Source organism: Panthera pardus, unplaced genomic scaffold, assembly GCF_024362965.1.
Source record: "Panthera pardus isolate Hobbes unplaced genomic scaffold, ASM2436296v1 HiC_scaffold_17, whole genome shotgun sequence".
NCBI classification, from domain to species: domain Eukaryota; kingdom Metazoa; phylum Chordata; class Mammalia; order Carnivora; family Felidae; genus Panthera; species Panthera pardus.
The window spans coordinates 83565032-83586000 of NW_026526732.1; the positions used below are offsets into that span (position 1 = coordinate 83565032).

At 38.0% G+C, this 20969-nt stretch overlaps 1 protein-coding gene and 1 pseudogene across 1 annotated transcript; one reads left to right on the forward strand and one right to left on the reverse strand.

Moving 5' to 3' along the window:
• The first annotated feature begins 9458 nt into the window (after positions 1-9458).
• On the forward strand, positions 9459-15753 carry LOC109263306 (cytochrome c oxidase subunit 7A2, mitochondrial). Its single transcript, XM_019442678.2, has 4 exons — positions 9459-9588; positions 11047-11136; positions 14151-14235; positions 15552-15753. Exons 1-4 carry the CDS (start codon positions 9571-9573, stop codon positions 15608-15610), a joined length of 252 nt encoding a protein of 83 aa, XP_019298223.2. The 5' UTR covers positions 9459-9570; the 3' UTR covers positions 15611-15753.
• A 3212-nt stretch (positions 15754-18965) lies between these two features.
• The window catches only part of LOC109263226 (brain protein I3-like), an 18868-nt pseudogene continuing 16864 nt past the window's right edge, over positions 18966-20969 (reverse strand).

Genomic DNA, 20969 nt, shown 5'->3' on the forward strand with positions numbered 1-20969 from the left:
TAGATTTGATTGCCATTATGGATATATATTAATCATTTTGACAGCATTAACTGCAAGGTTTGTATATATTACTGAGAAACAGCTGTTCTTACCAGGAGGTGGTCATATTGTCACCTGAGTTATAGGTAGATGGGCTAAATTTGGTATTAGATCAAGGAAGTGTCTAGTAAATAGAAAAGGAAGAAGTGGTAGAGAAGTAAGGATGATGAAATAATGAAGAGGGTGGGGCATACAGGAAACAAAAAGCCAGACCAGGAAAGAGAACAGCTGACTGGAGGGTTAATGAACGCTCACCTTCTATCTTCATGGAAACAATGCCTTAGAATTCTTGTATCGTCCTTTGTTGGTTAAGGTGAAAAGTCTTCTTTATAAACATGTGTTTTTTGAAAGGAGGGGAGAGGCAGTAAAGGAGTGCTGTTTCAAGAGTTTTGATGCATAAATGTTTGTAGAGTTTGGAAGATCTAGTGAAGTGTTTTAGAGCTTTTTTTTTAGCCCATGCTCCATTCAATAAACATAAAAATCATATTTCCCCTAATGTCATTCAAAATTTCAAAATAAATATCATGTCTAAAATCAAATCGACCACGATGACCTTATTTGATTTTATAGCTTTGTAAATAAATAAATTTATATTTTATCAAAGTAACGTGTATATACAGTTAAAAAAAATCAACAAGCCTTATGATGAAAACCAGTAGTCCCTGTCCCAACTTTCTTTAAGTCTTAGAGATAATCACTTTGAGTCCAAAAGTTATCTTTTGGCATTTGTTTTAGTGTATCTAAACAATATGCCTAGTCTGCTATTGCTTGATTTAATGGTTGTAGTCATCATTAATATCTTCTCGATAATGTTAACCTGCTGATTAAAGCTCTTTAACATACCTTTCCTTCTCCCATTATTATTACAGTTATATCATATTTGGGAAACACAGTAGCTATTATTACTTATGACTGTGGAGCAAAGCATTGCACCACGATTACATTTCACATCATTTTATTTTTCCTAGAATTAATAATTGCCTCATTTTTAACACATAATTTCTAGAAACCTATCTTAAGCTTTTCCCAGTTATTCTGTCAGGTCCACCATATTCTCATCAATAGTTTTGAAGGGTTTTTGTCCCCAAATATCAGATAATCTGATTCCCTGTTTTTACTAGGGAGATCTATTCTGTATTTGTCCTTTTATGCCAATCTGAGCTGGTTGTTTTCTTGACCAGTTACACAGCCATTATCCCATGATCTCCTCTTGTCACCTTTCTATGTTGGATCTGTTTCCTAATTCTGTAGTTTACTGGAGCACTACCTAAAGCACTTAAAGCTTCCTAAGAAGTGGTAGCTGAGAGGCAAATTTTCTGTGTCCTTTACATGTCTAAAATGTCTTTTTTCAATTTTCACATCTCACTGATAGTTTGACTACATATACAATATTAAGTTTAAAATAATTTACCCTCAGATTTTTTTTAATAAATTTTTTTAATGTTTATTTTTGAGAAAGACAGAGCATGAGCAGGGGAGGGGCAAGAAGACAGAATCCAAAGCAGGCTCCATGCCCTGAGCTGTCAGCACAGAGCCGGAAGTGGGGCTCGAACTCACCAATGGTGAGATCATGACCTGAGCCGAAGTCGGACGCTCAACCGACTGAGCCACCCGGGCACCCCTCCCCTCAGAGTTTTGAAGGTATTGCTCCACCCTCTTCTAGGTTTCATTGTTGGTTTTGAGAACTCAGTTTCTATCCTAATCAGATATTAGACCTCCTAGACTGATGCTTAATTTTCTTCTCTTTTTCTCCAGTTGTTTCAACACTATTGTCTGTGTTCTTTCTAAAAGATTTCTTCATTTTGATCTTCCAGCCTTATCGTCTACTGAATTTTATGTATATTTAAAAAGTATTTTAATTTCTAAGACTTCCTTTATTTCTATTCTGTTTCTAAAAAATATTCATCTTAGTTCACAGATAAAATATTTTTCTGAGGGGGTGCCTAGGTGGCTCAGTCGGTTAAGTGTCCGACTTTGGCTCAGGTCACGATCTCGCCATTGGTGAGTTCGAGCCCTGCTTCGGGCTCTGTGCTGACAGCTCAGAGCCTTCATGAAGCCTGCTTTGGATTCAGCGTCTCCTTCTCTCTCTGCCCCTCCCCTGCTCATGTTCTGCCTCTCTCTGTCTCTCAAAAAATGAATAAATGTTAAAAAGTAAATATTTTTTGAGGGTATATATGCTTTTCTTTCCTATTCTGTTAGCATCGGTTTTTGTTGTTGTTGTTTTAAGTTTTAGGTTTTTTTTTTTTTTTTTCTCGACCATTTAAGTGACTTTTTTTGTGTTTCTGGCTAGTCTTGACCATCTGTCATATATGGATGGCCCCTAAAAGACTAATTGAAAGTTCTTTGTTTGTGGCCAGTGCTTGAAAAGTGATGGGCTTCACTAGCGCAGTGCTACTCAGAAATGCCACTCAGTGAATTATTTGTTCCTATTCATTATGAAGCGTAGACAAGTAATAAGGAGTTGGCAGGTCAGCAACTGTAAGGGGATCGAATGTTGAGAAGTACTGCGTTAGGGAATGATTGTCAGGGAGCCAGTCATTTGGCTGGAGGCCTTTTCTTTGACGGGGACTGTTCAGTCTCTAAGGAATTCACTGGTCCTCTTCAGAAGGAAGGGGTCCAAGGGGGGTCTGGGTTTTTTTTTTTTTTTTTTTTGCTTTTAACTCCCTCCTTCTGCCTTGTCCTCCACCTCACCTTCTGTTTTCTACTTTATACATATTTCTTTATACCTATCCCTCTGCACATCCCTTCTGCCTGGTTGTCTTCCATTACTTTATAGAGAGAAAAATTATCTCCTACCCATGGGAGACAGTGAAGGAGGTGAGAGATTGTATTTGGCTGAGAGGGGGAGGGCAGAGGTTTTGGGATCTCACCATTCTGTTGTATGTAATTTTCAACTAGTCATTTTCAGGCCTATTCCTTGTTGCTATAATTTTTATATCCAAGTCTGAACTTCTCAGGGGCTGTGGGCCAATCAGCGTGCTTCTCACTGGTGTCCCCCTTACAGTGTCTCTAGATTACAGCTTCCTCTGTCCTGCTTTCTGTTTTCTAGAAATCTGCTGAAAATGCTTTTCTGGTTTTCTCCCCCCTATCAACTCTCTATCCTTTTTGACTCATATCTTAATTTGTTTTAGGGGTGCCTGGATGGCTCAGTAGGTTAGGCGTCTGACTCTTGGTTTTGGCTCAGGTCATGATCTTACAGTTCATGAGTTTGAGCCCCATATCAGGCTCTGTGCTGATGGCACAGAGCCAGTTTGGTATTCTCTCACTCACTCTGCCACTCCTTCACTCGTGCTGTCTCTCTCTCTCTCCAAAAAGAGGTAAGTAAATTTTAAAAAATTGTTCTGGATTATCATAAAACAGGTGGCGCCTGAGTGGCTCAGTCATTTAAACATCTGACTTTGGGTCAGGACATGATCTCACCTGAATTCAAGCCCCACATTGGGCTCTATGCTGACAGCGTGGAGCCTGCTTCAGATTCTCTGCCTCTCTCACTCTCTGCTCCTCCCCAGGTGGCACCCTCTCTCTCTCTCCAAAATAAATAAACATTGAAAAAAAAATTAGGTAGAAACATTATCATAAAGTAAGCTTTACTTTTTGTGTGTGTGTGTGTGTGTGTGTGTGTGTGTGTGTGTAGTTCTGTGCATTTTAACTTATGCATAGATTTGTGTAACCACCATTGGATACAGAGCAATACCATCACCCCTACCCCCCAAAACTCCCTTACACTACTCCTTTATACTCATTATTTCTCTGGCAACCACTGATGTCTTTTCCTTCCCCATAGTTTTTCTTCTAGAATGTCATACATGGAATTATACCATATTTAATCTTTTGAATCTGGCTTCTTTCATTTAGCATGCCTTTGAGATTCATCTAAGGTAATGATGCCTATCAATACCTCCTACTTTTTCAATTCCCTTTCATGTTACTGGAGTGAAAGTGAAAGGGAGAAGAGATAAACTCGGGGCCATCCACTTTTTTAAAACCAGAAAACACCTTGAAGTACCTTTTGGTGCTTTTGTAGCATTTTTAAAAATATTAAAAGATAAACTTGTTATTTACTGTAAGTGATATTAGTGGGAGCTTGTCTGTTGATGTGTGACAAGCTTTTTCATCCAGGGTAATGAAGAAGATTGAACTCATTGTATATTACTTTCACTATCAAGATTTGTGTGTCACATTATTTTAAGGAACAGAAATACAGAAAAGAATGGCTTTAAAAATACATGTTAGGGGCGCCTGGGTGGCTTGGTCGGTTAAGCGTCCGACTTCGGCTCAGGTCATGATCTCACGGTCTGTGAGTTCGAGCCCCACGTCGGGCTCTGTGCTGACAGCTCGGAGCCTGGAGCCTGTTTCAGATTCTGTGTCTCCCTCTTTCTCTGCCCCTCCCCTGTTCATGCTCTGTCTCTCTCTGTCTCAAAAATAAATAAACATTAAAAAAAAAATTAAAAAAAATACATGTTAATTGCAGTTGAATTAATGGTCTGAAGTAATCCCTGGGGTGTATTGTCTTTCCTTTTCACAACAAAGCTTGTAAAAGAGTAATTTATATTTTTTGTCATCTTCAGTTTTAGCTAAGGATTTATTTCACAGTCACACTGTATTGTTTACTATCATCTCTGTCTGAAAGATACAGTAGAAAGAGTATGGGTCTTAGAAGGAGGCTGACTTGGCTCTTATGTCTGTAAACTGTACCTTCAGATTATTTTATCTCCTAAATCATTTATCATTTCCTGTCAGTAAAATGGGAGTTTCAATACCCTCTTGACAGATTTTTGTTTTGAGGAATAAGGGAAGTGATAGATGACAAATACTTAACAGAAAGTATAGAAAAATGACAATGAACAATTCTCACCCCCCTTTTTTTGTCACAGGAAGTAAACTCACCCTTGAACTTTTTGCTCCATTTGATAATTTGGCACCATCCTTCCCTCTTCATTCTTAACATGTGGCTTTGTGGGTAACTCCTGATTTTCTTCATACTTACCTGTCTTTAGTCTCCTTTATACATCCTTTGGTTATGCTCACCATATAAAATGTTGGGAATTCTTTGAGATTATACTCTCTGAGCAATCATAAGTTCCTAATCACTTCTACCACCATCTTTGCACTAGTTTCTTTATCTTTTCTTGTGCCTTGACATCTCTTCTGAGTTCTAGATTGTTCAGTATGGATCTCTTGGATTGTCCTTGGATTTCTCAAGCTTAGTAAGGCCCAAACAGAAACCAAGCCATTCTAGCTAGCTTTCTCTTACATTTTTTGACATAGTGAATGGTATGGTCAACCATCTTAAGAGTTAAGTCAGAAACCTCACATTCATGTCCACATCATGATTTATTATTATGTGTTTATTATTACCTTCCTAATTAGATTTTATGCTCCAGAAGGTCAGGGATTTAAAAAGTTTTCCCCAGAGCATCTTACAAAGTGTTAGATTCATATTAAATGGTCAATAAATTATTGTTAAACAAGGAGTGAACTCATTCATATATTGTATATATTATTTTTTCATACAAAAGGATTTTAGAGCCAGAGATGATTATTAGTCCCAAGCCACCCCTTAACTTTAATGATGAAAAGACAAGGCTTGCAATTACATAAATTATTTAATAATAAATACAGCAATTAAGTGATAGCCAAGTGTTTCATGATTCCTAGCTGTAATCAGAGAACATATGGAATTATAGTGATGTGCTATCTTTTATCTGACTAGTAATTTTTGTACGTTAAACCTCACATGAAACTGTTCTACTATATTTGCTTTTGTAAAACTGGAAACGGATTAAGCATGCTTCCAGAATTAAAACACACATCCCAATTACACAAAACACTATTCTGGCTTTCCTTTTTAAATTTATAGATGCTATAGGCAGGATCAAAGTAAGGGTTGTAATCTTGTTTGTTTTCTAAAGGAAAAGAAAGATGGAGTAACTATGTCATTTGGCAACTTTACATCAGTAATTGTGAATTATTTTCACACAAACTTATCTCAGGCTTTAGTTAACCATTACTTACCTCAGATTATCCATCTATATATCTAAATAGAGTACTGCCAGTTCTGTTAACAGTGTTCAAAAACCTTCTGAAGGAAATACTTCCTAATCATTCCCAATAATCTAACAATAATTTTCTAATATTACAAAGAAACTCAAGCTGATGTTTTGGAAAGGAAACTTTAGAAAATAACCCTTCTGGGGCATCTGGGTGGCTCAGCTGATTAAGCATCTGACTCTTGATTTTGGTTCAGGTCATGATCCCAGTCTTGAGATCAAGCTTGGCATCAGGCTCTGCCCTGGGCATGGGACCTGCTTAAGTTTCTCTCTTTCACTTTCTCTCTGCCTCTACCCCGATTGTGCTTATGCGCTCTCTTTCCCTCTCTTTCTCAAAATAAAAAAAAAAAAAAAAAAAAAAAAAAAAGGAAAGAACTCTTCTGCTCTGCTGCAGAGCATGAGTTTACAAATCTAGTAACAAATTTCAAGTGTGCTTGAGATGATCCAATAAAGTTTGATAGGCATCCAGGCAAATTTCAGGTATATTTTTCTGTCAGGATAATCACAATTTATAGAACAGGAGCAAGGAGACAATGAGTGAGGAATCCTGGGACTAAAAGCTGTTTGAAAGTAGCACAATGAGTATCAAAGATGTTTTGAATTTTTATTCCCAGTAAGTTCATTCTTTATGCAGCATACTGTTCCTTTAACCAATAATTACTGAATATTTTCTATCTGCCAGTTACTATTCTAGATGCTGCAAGTACAGCAATGAAGAAAACAGTTATAAACAGTCATTATCTAACTTATATCATTAAAAGGATCATTGCTGTGTGGAAAATCGACTGAGTGTAAAAGTACAAGTAGGAAAACTAATTGAAAAGGCTTTTGCAGTAATGTAAACAGGAGATGATGATGGCTTGGCCTGGAGTTGTGGTAGCAGTGGAGATAAATGAAAAGCGGTCAGATTCAGATTATATTTTGAAGGTGTATGTATTCAACAGAATTTTCTAATGGATTAGTTTATAGGGCATGATAGAAAACAGTCAAAGTTTGGGGCTTGAAATGAAGAAAATTGCAGAGGAGAAGCCTTGAAAATAAAGGACTGGAAAGTAGAATTCAGTTTTGGTCATAAGTTTGCGACGCTCATTAGACATGTAAGTGGAGATGTCTGGAGTCAAAGGGAAAGGTCAGGCTAGAGAATTTGCCAGCACACAAATGGTATTTCATGGCAGCAGATGAAATCACAGATGGGATGAATGTAAAGGTGGTACTCTGAAATTTAGAGATTGAGAGTTTGAGGTTTCAGGAGACTAAAAACACTACTGAAATGGAAAACCATCAAAAGAGTAGTGGATGGAGGACCATGTATGAAACTGTACATACATGTTGTATGTTATACTGTATGGCATTTGTGGCTTATTTCCAAATTAAAAACAAAGCATATTGTGAAGGAATGATCAATTATGTTAAATTTAGTTGCTGATAGATGGAAAAAATGAAAATTGAGGTTGACAGTTTATTCAATAATGTAGAAGCTATTGGGGATCCTAGGAAAAGCCATAAAAGCCTACCCAAAATGGAATTTAAAAAATTAGGAGAGGAAGAGAAGAAGACAAATATAAAGGAATCTGTTTTATTTTTATTTTTTAAATGTTTGTTTGTTTGTTTATTTGAGAGGGCGGGGCAGAGAGAGGTGGAAAGAGAATCCCAAGCAGGCTCTGTGCTGATGGGGGATTTGATCTCAAGACCGTGAGATCATGAACTGAGCCAAAATCAAGAGTCAGATACTTAACCAACTGCGCCACCCAGGCGCCCCAAGAAATCTGTTTTCTTTTGAAAAGAAATAGTATGGTAACTGAAATCAAAGGCTTGTTTAATATGGGAATATGCTTATATGCTGATGGAATGATCTAGGAAAGAGGGAAGAAAAATTGTACTAGGTAACATACAAATAAGGATCTGCATCTATTTCAGAATCTATTTTATGTGAATCTTTGGTTCTTTTTGGACAGAGCCATAAATGTCCTTTATCCAATATATAGATCTATCAATCACCCAATATATGTCATTAATTCATCTGCTGGTTAACCTTTAACCCTTTAAGCAGTACCAGGGGATTGGTAAAAAATTACAATAATCTCTGTTCTTGAGAGGTTTACAATCTAGTTGTCTAGATGGAGAAAATGTAAGAGAGCACATACAGCTTTAACAAGTTCAGAGTACACTTTTTAAAAATTTGTATGTCCAGCTATTGGTGCCTGGTAATTGTCCTCAAGGATTCCATCACAGTGCATAATGCAGAAGGGAGAATAAGCCAGAAACTTTCGGTCCCTATTTAGAGAAGGGATGAATTGGGTATTTACAAACTTTGGTGAGGAAGACTGAGCACAGATAACTTGGTGGATCTAACCCAAAAGATTAGAAGGAATAGTGATTTTGATATTACTAATTTTTATCTACACATTTCACCTATGCTGAACCCATACATCATCCACTTTCTATTTGAAATGACAATGGAATAATTATAAAAATTTGTTTAAAAAAGGTGGGAAGATTTATTTTAGTATAGAATAAGTATTTTTATGTTTACATTTATACACACTCGGTGGGCACAAAGACTAAAGATCTCTGTAAGTGGCATTATTTAGGCAAGACTGCTAGAAGCAAGGTACACTGGCAGCCTATCCAATATTTGCTCTGCCTAGCAACTCCAATCATGGAAAGTGCCCTGGGACAGCAAGACGTAAAGAATACCGATGTGCCATCCCATTTCTTGTCCCACAATTAAAAATTTTCCCCTCTTTTCAGCATTTTCCCCAGACACGGAGAAACGAGCGAACAACTTTCACAATTTCAGGACGCTGGAAGCGTTTCTTGCATGGGGAGTTGTGCAGCATCCAAAGGTACAAGAAGATATCCCGACGCAGCTCTTTACAGCATATTCTCAGCACAAGGAACAATAACGCCCTCACAAAGTTTCTTCTACGGAAAAAAACTGATTGTATCCGTGTAAGAGGAGCTAACCTTTTTGTTTTGTATTGCATCCAGCTTCATAGCTTACAGTTAGACCAACCCAGTGTTCTTTCAGCATCTGAACAATGGTTCAAAATTTGCTCAGAAGTTTTTAAAATACCTTCTCGTTCAAAATATACTAATTTTCTATGATAGCCTGGTCTCACATTAATTTCATCTAAGCTAGTTACAAAGTACGTAACACTTCACTCCTTGCCTCTCCGGTCTCAAAAGTTGTTTACTTCTCCAAGCCTTAGCTCCAGGAGCCAGCCCCCTGAATAGCATCGGCCAGCTTAGGAACGAGAGCAAGGAACGGAAACGGCCGGTCGGCTAGAGCGGCCACAGCCGTACGGCCGCTCTCGCTTGTCTTTCGCTCTCTATGGTTAGAGGCTCAAGCCCCTCCTCCGTCCGAAGTATTAAGTTCCCTGACGCTTGCGCAAGGCCAGAAGGCAGTTCCGGTTCCGGTGTTGCCGTTCTCGTTCCTGGTGTTCGGTTGTTGCGGTTGGTGGGTAGTAGCCGAGCCAAGATGCTGCGGAATCTGCTGGTAAGGAGCTTCTCGGCTTGCATTCTTGATGTGGGGCGGGAAGGTTGGGAGCGGAGGCTAAGGGATGACTGAAAAACCTCTCCTGAGAGGGAAGAAGGGTGGGAGAAGGCGGCTTCTGAGGTCACCTTGGTCCGTGTCCTTTTCGCCTGACGTTACTTTACCTTCTAACTATTCCTCTTGCTCCCGGCTGTGCTGAGTAGATACAGGGAATGAAGAGGCTGGGGAAATGACCAGAGGATGGTGGGTTAGACAGCCTTGGTTTCTTAATGGTCACCTCTAACCCTATGGGTTATTGATGAAGTCGCTAATTTTGATATGAGTAAACTCAAGATCCAAGTGGGACGTTTCTGATACCCGGAAGCTTCAGATAGAAATATGTTCACTGGTACGTTGAAAGGCCTAAAGTTTCAACGTTTCTGAGCTTTGTGAGCATCAGGATGCGGTTTAAAAAGCAAGTCATTCAGTTTCTGTTGGGACTTCAGGAGCCGTCATGGTTGAAAGTGTAGTGTTGCTTCAGTCAGGCGGTCCTGCAGTGTCCTTCACCCATCCATCGGCTTTGAGCATGTGAAATAATTTCCCAAAATTTCGAAAAAGAGAAGGAAAATGTAACAGTGACCATTCTCTTTTGTAATTATTCAATAAGGTTTTACTTAGCTCTCAACATATGGTTTGTTTTGGAATGTGGAGTGCATATTTGTTTCGTTATTTAATTCAACTGGATATATAATGCAACTCACTTTTTAAAAAGAATTGTACCCCATTAATTATTCCCTATTTTATAGGAAAAATGCAATGGGGAAAGCATTTTGATTAAGTAGGAATCATGTCAGTTTATTTTAGTGTCGAATAGATCTTTTAATAACATGGTAAAGTTATAAATGAAAACATTGGAACTTTTAGTGTATTTTGTAACCATTCTTTATTCTCATAATATCTGTATGTCAGTATGTTTTACTCAAGGATTATATGATACTACTAGTTCAATTCAGGTAAAGATTTTTTTTTTTTTTTTCTCAGAAACTGTATGAATTGCTCCTTGAATGTGGTCTTTGGAGACTGTAGAATTTTAATGTAAAGAGTAGTAGATGGGTTCACCTGGGTGGCTCAATCACTTAGGTTAAGCGTCCAACTCTTGATTTCTGCTCAGGTCATGATCTCACAGTTCATGAGGTTATGAGATTGAGCCCTGCATCAGGCTCTGCACTGACAGCTCGGAACCTGCTTGGGATATTCCCCCCCCCCCCCCCCCAAATAAACTTAAAAAAAAAAGAGTAGTGGATGGACAACAAGTTGGAAAACTTGGCTGTTGGTTTAGTTAGGACTCTGTTACTGACAAATCGGGTATGTTTTTAACTGTCAGTTTCCCTCTTCTGTAATAGTAGAAGTTGAAAATAGTTGGTTTTGAAAGTTTCTTTAAGACCTAAATCTGCTCAGTATATATGGATTTTTTTATTTCAGGCTCTTCGTCAGATTGCCCAGAGGACCATAAGTACTGCTTCACGCAGGCAGTTGGAAAATAAGGTTCCAGAGAAGCAAAAGCTATTTCAGGTACTGAAATATTTTATAGGAGGTTGTTACTTGTAATAATAATTACCAAAAGTTGGAGATAGGAAGTAAATCTGGAGATGTTTGGTTGTTACTCATCTTGTTGTATTAGCAAAATAATAAACCGCCTATTGATAGTTAGTTGGGCCTATATCCAGGAGGACTTTGGGGAAGTAGAAGAAATGAGAGGGAAAAGGTGTAGGTCAAAGACACTTTGTTTGGAGAAGTTACATTGGGTTGGCACTCTATGGGTAGTTTCATAAGAATAGACAAATAGACCATAGAAAGGGCCCAGAAACAGAACAAATATGTATGTAGAAATTTAATATATGTTAAAGGTGCTATTTCATTTTAGTGTGGAAAGGATACGATAAATTGGCATTAGAAAAATTGACTATTTTAAAGAAAGTAAAGTTCTGTCCCTCTATATTGTGTATTAAAAGGTAAATTGCAGATATAAATGCTTCTTCTGCCAAAAATATTAAAATGAAATATATTTTTCCAGTTTTAGTGACGTACAATTGACAAATAAAAATTGTATATATTTAGGTTGTACCTGATGGGTTTTATTTTTAAAAAGGTGCATACAGTGTGATGTTCAATGTGTCTATGAATAATTACTGTAAGTAAGTTAATTAACACATCCATTACCTCAAATACTTGATCTTTTTGTGTGTTTGGTGAGAGTACTTAAGATCTACTTTGTTAGCAAATTTCAAGTGTACAATACAGTGCTATTAGTTATAGTCACCATAGGAGAGTATTTTTTATATCTTAGGGGTGGGGAAGTCTTCCTAAGGAAGTCTTTACAAAGCCTAGAAGCTGTAAAGGACAAAAATTGCATTTATGAGTTCAAGTGACAAATTGAGAGCAAATTTTAAAATATAACAAAAGATTAACATCCCCAGTATAAAAAGCGGTCCTACAGGGGTGTCTTGGGTGGCTCAGTCCATTAAGGTTCTGACTTCGGCTCAGGTCATGATCTCGCGGTTTGTGGGTTCGAGGGCCATGTCGGGCTCTGTACTGACAGCTCAGAGCCTGGATCCTGCTTCAGATTTTGTGACTCTCTCTCTGCCCCTCCCCCACTCATGCTCGGTCTCTCTCAAAAAATAAATTAAAAAAAAAAAGTTCCTACAGATCAGTAAGAAATGCAAATTAAAATGACAGATTACAAGTTTTTCCCCCTATTTAATTGTTAGAATTATAGAAGGATTTAAAATAGGCTATGTAAGCCACGTATGGGAGATAGTTATATTTGTACACAGTACTTTCATACATAATAGTTAGTAGTATAATTGGTATAAAAGTTATAAAGAGTGTTTGAGAGTATTATTAAAAATAAACCAGATACCCTGTTATCAGGGACTTCCACTTTTTTTTTTTTTTTAAAGGTAGGCTCCATGCCCAACGTGGGGTTTGAAGTCACAACCCTGAGATTGAGTTGCATACTTCACTGATTGAGTCAGCCAGGTGCCCCTGGGGACTACCACTTTTAAAAATCTTTTCTGCAGACACAGTAGCTTAAATATATAAAGAAAAGGATAGAGGTTATTTGTCATAGGATTTTAATACCACTAAAACTCCAACAACCTAAATACCCATTAATAGAGGACTGGCTTATTCAGTTCTGATATTTTTGCAGAGTGGCATTCTATGTAGCCATTAAAAGGGATAAGGTAGTTTTAAAGGGAGTAACAAAAGTTTTTAAGACAGCATTAAGTGAAAAATAGAATATAGCATACCCTTATATAGTGTAATCTCATTTGGTATATTAAACAAGTGTGTGTGTAAATTAGAAGGTAAGACAACGTAAGCATTAAAAAATATTTAAGAATATGAGCTATGCTGTTAATAATGGTTTTCTCATGAGGAAAGATGGTGGGACAGAGTTGTTTACCTTTATAAGTAGTTACATTATTAGTGCTTTTTTTGTTTTACTGTGGTAATACCTGTTTTTTCCCAAATAAAATTTTGTATCCTATACAGATCTTCCTTGACTTATGATGGAGTTAGGTCATAAAATAGTAACCCATCATAAGTTGAAAATATGTTCAATTGAAAATCCATTTCATATGCTTAACCTACCAGATATAGCTTAGCCTAACCTACCTTAAACATGCTTAGAACACATACATGAACTGGGCAAAATCATCTAACACAAAGCCTATTTTATAATAAAAGTGTTGAATATCTCATGTAATTTCTTGAATACTGCACTGAAAGTGAAGTGAATGGTTTTATGGGTACAGAATGGTGATAAGTACATTGGTTGTTAAATTTGGTGATCGTGTGGCTGACTGGGAGTTGTGGCTGGCTGCCACTGCCCAGCATCATGAGAGGATCGTACCGCATGTTGCTAGCCTGGCAAAAGATGAAAATTCAGAATTTAAAGTACAGTTTCTCCTGAACGTGTATTGCTTTCACACACTTGTGAAGTTGAGAAATCGTAAGTTGAACCAAATCTACCTTATGATTAAAGTGTGAGGAGAGGAGTGCCGGGGTGGCTCAGTTGGTTAAGGGTCCTACTCTTGATCTTGGGCTCAGGTCATGATCTTAAAATTTGTGAGTTCGAGCTCCACCTCTGCCCTGATAGCGCAGAGCCTACATGGGATTCTATCTCTCCCTGTCTCTGCTCCTCTCCTGCTTGCTCTCTATTTCTCTCAAAATAAAGAAATAAAAAAGTGTGAGGATTCCTGATCTTTTTAATAATTCAGCTGATGAACTCAATCAGTATATTTTCACAGCTTTAATATTTATATATTCCTTGGAAGGCAAATCTTTACTGGATCTCATTAAATGTGAGAGAAAGAATGTTGATTTTTAGGAGTTCTTATTTTAATACTTTAGTGGTGGTAGGTACAGAGTCAGGAAAATTGTAGTCTTTTAATTTTGATATTGACATATTTTAATTCCAGGGGTTTGAGGAGGTGCTTAATTTTATATGAATGGATTAGTCTTTTGAACTTAGTTGAAAACAAATGATGCATATATTAATTATTATTATTTTTTTAATCTAGGAGGATAATGGAATTCCAGTGCATCTAAAGGGTGGAATAGCTGATGCGCTCCTGTATAGAGCCACTATGATGCTTACAGTTGGTGGTAAGATATTTGGAATGCTTGACTTACAGATAGGTAACAATAAGGATTACTAACAACTTCATTCCTTTTACTATGTCAGTATTTTAACTAGAAAGACTGTCTCCAGCATCTGAGATCTTACTGCATAAGGACTCAAGAGGATGATTGATACATATTGTAGAAGAGCATTTTAATGTCTTAAAAAATTAAACCAATAAAGTTTGATAGGAGTATTTATGATAGCGGTGGCTTTCAGAGTGTGCTACTGGTGGCCTTACACATCTCTCTCTACACCATCTCCTATAACAGGGGCTTTTTAAACATTTTTACTGTGATACATAATAAAAACACACTTTACATCTAAACTCTGAACATACATGTTTATGACAGAAACAAAACCTCTATGGAAAGAACAGTACCTATTACTGTACACAAAATGCTTTGATAGTTTTTTCTGTGGATTAGGCAGGTCCATTGTTCAGTATTAGCAGTGGAATATTACAAATTGGTAGGCTAGGAGCAGAGTTAAGATTTTAAATGATTGCTCTCTGGGGGAGGAAGGGAACTATTTGATTACTGTGTGCTCATCTTATTGATAAAAGTGCCCATAAATGGATTTCTGTAACCTTTTTTATTAAGTCTGTAATGTGTCCTCATTTTAAAGATGAAGAAATTATGTTAATTATCCAAGGTAATATTGCCTCTGTGGAAAAGCTGGAATTTCAACCCTAATTACAAAGTCCCCGGGCTGATACCAACGTGCTTTCTTTGCCTTGGGTTGAGTACAGTGAAGAGGCATTTATGAATGAAGACAACAATCAGATAGTGACCTTTAGAGTCCTAAATTCTTTTGGTCAGTGTGACTATTTCTTAGATATTCTGGTAATTAGTTTTTAAAAATATTCACTTATTGGCTGTTCTTACATCAAATTTGATAATTTAAAAATGATGTATCATTCTTCTTGGTTTAATATTTATAATATACTTTAGGGAGTGCTTGTATATCTTGACCTCTTTTTTTGGTTTTTGAATCATTCTTAGCATTTTTTCAGGCCATCTTAGTTTAGTATGGAAATAACTTTTATATATGTTCTTACTCTTATTTAAAAACTTTTTACATGTTGTCAATTTGACAAATAAATTATTGTGCTGTATCTAATAATTTCCTTTGAAGTTATTTTAAATTTTACCAGCACCTATCAAAATACTTTTCTGTGTTTCCATAAAAGTAGTCTTAATGCCAAACTTCCCTTACTGTTAACTTTTAGCTGGAATATTATGTCTATACATGTAAATGTCAGAATTTCTTGTAAGTTCTTTTTTTGTTTCTTTTTCAGGAACAGCATATGCCATATATCAGCTAGCTATGGCTTCATTTCCCAAGAAGCAAGACTGACTTCAGTTTATCATCTCAGCAGGCAGTTGGTTCAGTTTCATTCAGCTCTCTCTGGACCAATAATTGATACCTAACTGAGTTCTTCGGGGAACAATATTTATTGACTTCTACTAACTGCCACCAATAAAGCAGTCTTTACCATGCTTTGTCTTATTTTATCACTTTAGGATACATTATACCAATAATTTCAGTTTTTGATCAGCCTTGTAACTCTTAGGTAGGGAGCAAAAAAATGGTTCTTTAGTCACTAGGGTTGTATAAAATACCATTGTGATACTGGTGAAATTTTATTTTTATAAATAAATTATGTAATAGAACAGCTCAGAATTACACCGTGGATGGTTTTCAGCTGTGAATGAATGTAACACTTGAAAGCATATATTCCTTCGAATCCCTCCCCTCCCTGCTGTACTGTATCTTAGGATATGCTAGAACTTGGGGTTAGTGGACACAGGTCATTTTTTGGTTCCTGGGGTTTGAGTTTCTTTTTTTCTCTCAGCTATGTTAGCATATGTCCAAATATCGGATTTATTCCACAGCTTAGAGTTAGGCTTCAGTAGAGAAACTATAAAATAATTTACGACTTGTTCTTTTACACTAACAGTGGGCTTCTATTATGTTACTATAATCCATAACATAAAGTGTAACTTCCCTTAAAACACTTAATTCATTTCTAAAAGCTATCTTCTAGGGGAACTTAAGGAGTCATACTTTGTTACCTCTACTAGGTGTACATTTATAACACTAGTCTAGGTGTAATTCAGTCTAGGGGAAATCCATGAGTAATGGTTTTATAAACTTCAATTTTTGCATAAAATTGAGAAAAGTATATGTAGAAAAAATGAGTCAAATCTGAAATAGCCAATCGAAGTCTTCATGTGGAAACATTGAGGCTTAAAGTATAAATCTATCTCAAAAGGTACCTAATGAAAGAGGTCTCAGCCTTGAATCTTGAAGGTTTGAAAGGATCTTGGTAGCCACATCTAACCTGCCACTAAATACAGGGATCTTCCCAACTTCTGACAGCATCTTATTACTAATAACAGCAGGGAATACTGCTTTGGAAGGGAGTGGAATAAATATCAGACATTTCTAAATGTTGAGAAAGTCAAGTTGGGCTGGAGTTTGGTCCAATTTGATGATTTGGAGCTAAAAAGCAATCACTGATATTTTGAAACAAGCTATATCTGTCAGCATTTTACAGAGGAGAATTTAACTTTCATTACAAATTTCATAAAGTGATTTGAAATGCTTTTATGACATGATATGAAAGATACTGTTTTGTAGTAAAAAGAAAAAACAGCCTGATATCCTCTGATCGCCTTCATCTCAATATTGAGAGGTGCTTTACTATTTCTGACATAACACAATTTATAAAACAGTTTCCATGTGAAAATGTTATGTTTGGGCTATGTTACCATGGCAAGATGGGATAAAGTAAAAGGTTGAATGCTTAAGATACTTGAAAAATTCTTTAAATTGATGCTAAGTTTAAATATTTGCCCTTCACTTTAAAAATCTGCATTGTAACTAGCAGTGGAGATGGGGAGGGGTCGAGGGGCAAGATCCCAGAATAGAGGTTGCTGGACAGAATTTAGTGAAAATGTCTGCTATACTTAAGAATTTAGTGAGAGAGCTGTTAACAGTTACTGGTAGATTGCAAGACCCATCCAAAAGTCCCATGGAACAGAGTCCATTAGAAGTGTTGAAATGTGGCCATCAGGAAACAAAACAACCTTCATTCCAATCTCCTTTTTAATCTTTACCATACAGTATCTCTTTGAGATTAGTATCCGTTACTAAATAGAAATTCCGTGATGTTATTCCATTAATAAAGACCATTTGAGATATATTTAAGTGAAATTTTGTTATAATTCGTATTAATGCTCAAAATCACATTTGTAGTCTGTAGCTGTTCTATATGAAGTTGAATTTTATTTACAGATGAAACAAGCTCACAGAAGGCATGCAATTTACACAAAGCTACAAATAAATGACAGCACAAGGTTTCAAATCCAGTTTTACCTGATTCTTAAAGTTCATGGTCTTTCCAGTATACTTTATCTTCCATGTTTGATTAAATGTTGACTGGGATAGCTTCAATACACTGTTAATAGCAGTGTATATATGAATACTTTACAAATATGAATACCCTATTTCCATTTCACCTGTACAGTCAAGTTTCTTGGAAGAGCGATCAGTACAGCCTCTAGGTCCGTTGTCCGTTTCACATTGATTGCTATAATTGAAAATCTACCTATTTAGCATCTGTCTTCGTATTTGAGATCCAAACTAAGAACTCTCATCACATCTCATATTGCTCTGCTTCTTGGTGAATGCATACTCATTTTTAAAAACTATTTTTGAGAGAGAGGGGACAAAGGATCCAAAATGAGCTCCGTGCTGACAGCAGAGAAGGCAATGTGGGGCTGCAACTCACAAACCATGAGATCATGACCTGAGCCCAAGTTGGACACTCAACCAGCTAAGCCACCCAGGTGTCCCATGCATACTCATTTTTGACACCCTGTTAAGTGCCCAAGATTCTGCTGGAAACTTTGACATTCTCCCCTCTGTCCCCTATGTTCCCTGTACTCCTCTTCATCAAGACTTTTATCCCTTTGAATTTGAGTTCAAATTTGAATTATAATTGATAAGACTGGAAACCAGTAGAGCATTGTAGTTAATCACACACATGATAGAAGATCCAGCTTCAAGTCTTGGATTACCATGAATAGCTAACCTTGCTAGATGTGTATCCTCATCTGTATAAATACTTAATGCACATAGTTATTCTAATGCATGTAAAGCACAAAGAATGGTTTCTGGTACATACCAAGTGTGCAATGTTAGCTGCTTCTCTTGTTGGCTCTCTGAGAAAAGGAAAAGTATCTTTTCATCTCATATCCATATCAACTTGACACAAAGCAGGGTCTATGAGCTGGTCAGGGCTGGTAGGGCAGGCTCGCAATTTCACCCACATCCTAAGTGTAGCTGTCATTCAGCTCTCCTCAGTGTGTGGTTTTCTTTCTTGTAAGGTGACTCCTGAAGCTCCAGCCATTTTCTTTGTTTTCTGCAGGAAGAAAGATTGGTGAAAGAGAACATGCCAAATACGTGAGCACTCTTTAAAGAGCTTTAGAAGCTCCAAAGACCTCAGCTTAGATGTCTTTGGCCAGAACTTTGTCCCATGTTCATGCCTGGATTCAAAGAGGCCAAGAAATGTCTTAGCTGGGCAGATGGCCAAGTAAAATTGGAGTTCTATATAGTAAGGAGAGGAGACCAGGTATTAAGTCAGCAACTAAGAGTCTTTCCCCAGGGTGTGGTTTTGTGTGAGTGTGTGAGTGTGTGTGTGTGTGTGTGTGTGTGTGTGTGTGTGTTTCACAATGGTATGAATCTCGTTTATTTAAAACGTTATTTCTCACCTTTCTCAAATTGAACACTGCAAAAAATAAAAGCAGTGTTTTATTGGGTTGTCATTTACCCTGGGAGCAGTGTTGCTGCGTGTCCACGGCTATGACTCCTGTGCTCACGAACCTCAGCTCACACTAGCCAGATCTATCCCACCTCACTTTACAAAACAATCCTGAAAGTTTAATCAAACAAAGCTGTTGTACACATTTACATTAAGAAAAGATGTCAGGATGTAGGAACGTCCGGTGTATCGTTCCCTTTAAAGTAAGGCTTGCTCCGCCTTTGGGGTATCTTTGCTTCCTGGAGGCAGAACAGCGGATGAACCCAAATGGGAACAAAATGATGCCCAGGAAGATGCCCAGGAAGGTGAAGAAGTCCTCCCAAACCCGACTCTGCAGACTGGGGCGGCCTCCAGCGACAATGGAATGGGCAGGGTACCTGGTGACATTTCGACGGTGGATAGAAACGTAGACCCTGGGACGGCGGGGTAGGTATCCTTGTGACCGGGTGGGTGTAGGGCGGCGGCAGGGGCGCGGCGGCGACGGTCCTGTGGCTGTGCGGGCGAAGTCCCCCGGGCGGGCCTCCAGGTGGTAGGCGGGCGGCTGTTCCGGCAACAGGGCCTTGCGGTCCGGTCCGAGGCTCCCGCCGGGACTCTGCTCGGAGTGGCGGGGACGCGCTTCTAGCTTGTTTTTTTAAAAGAACAAAGTCAACACTGTAGGAACCTTCCGTTCGTGGCTCTAATTTCTGATGTGAGGCACATCGGTGCCTGTACTTAGGCTTCCATTGGCAAATATCTTTTCCCGTTTTGCTTACATTAGTTCACGTAGGTTTCGCAGCCAGGAGCCAACCAAAGCAGGGTTCCCTGACTTTCCCACCTACTGTGTCATCCAATGGAACCACTGGAACCATCCAATGGTAAACTCTACCATTTACCCTGAACAGTACTTAGAGGATTAATAAATGGTGGCCATAAATGGTGTCTTACAGCAGACAGGAATGTTTCAAAAAGATTTCCTTAGGGAACACAAATGCAAGTAGATGCGGAGAATACAAGAATGATGCTGCTGCTATAGGCAGTTTGGTTCAGAGTTTGCAGACCCATTCCTGCTGTTGGAGAGTTTTGCACAAATTCCCCAAAGCTGGCAATTCTCCAGGCATCTAACTTGGACTCCCTCCTCCTGGGTCCTGGATGCAGCCACCCAGAGAGCAACATCTTGTAATCTGTTCATCAGGACTTGTATGCACTGAGACTAATAATTCAACTTAACAGATATTGAGTGCCTACTATGTGCCAGACACCGTTGTATGTACCTGGGAATCATGGATGAACTGAGTTTACATTATAGTGAGAGGTAGCAGGGAAGACAGTTAATAAAATATAAAAATAAATTGTATAATATGTTAGAAGGCAGCAAGTTCTATGGAAAACAAGACCAACAGGGAGAGCTGGCATGAGGTTGGGGTGATTGGTTGCAGCAGAAAATAAGGTGTGAGGATAGACTTCAATGGGAAGGTCATATTTAAATAGAGACTAGAAGGTGAAGGAGTTAGTCACTTAGATATATGAGGAAAAGGCATTATAGGAAGAGGGAACAGTCTAGAGCAAATGCCCTAAAGTGCCTGGCATGTTCAAGGAACAGGAAGGCAATAGCAGTTATCACTAAGAGTGAAGGGGAAGTCAGAGAGGTAAGGACGGACCACACTAAGAAGGGACTTGTAGGCTGTTATAAGGACTTTGACTTTTACTCTGAGGGATGTGGGAAACCACTGCAGGTTTTGTTTTGTGTGTGTGTGTGTTTTTTTTTTTAAGTTTATTTATTTGTTTATTTGACGGGAGGGGACAAAGAGAGAGGAGAGAGAGATAATTCCAAGCAGGCTCCATGCTCAGCGTGGAGCCTGATCTGAGGACTCTAAGATCATGACCTGAGCCAAAATCAAGAGTCAGTTG

What these genes read in the sequence shown, in the direction of transcription:
- LOC109263306 (XM_019442678.2), top strand. An exon ending in AGAAGCAAAAGCTATTTCAG is followed by an intron (nt 11,137 to 14,150) that starts GTACTGAAATAT and finishes TTTTTAATCTAG; the next exon opens with GAGGATAATGGAATTCCAGT. An exon ending in TATGATGCTTACAGTTGGTG is followed by an intron (nt 14,236 to 15,551) that starts GTAAGATATTTG and finishes TTTCTTTTTCAG; the next exon opens with GAACAGCATATGCCATATAT.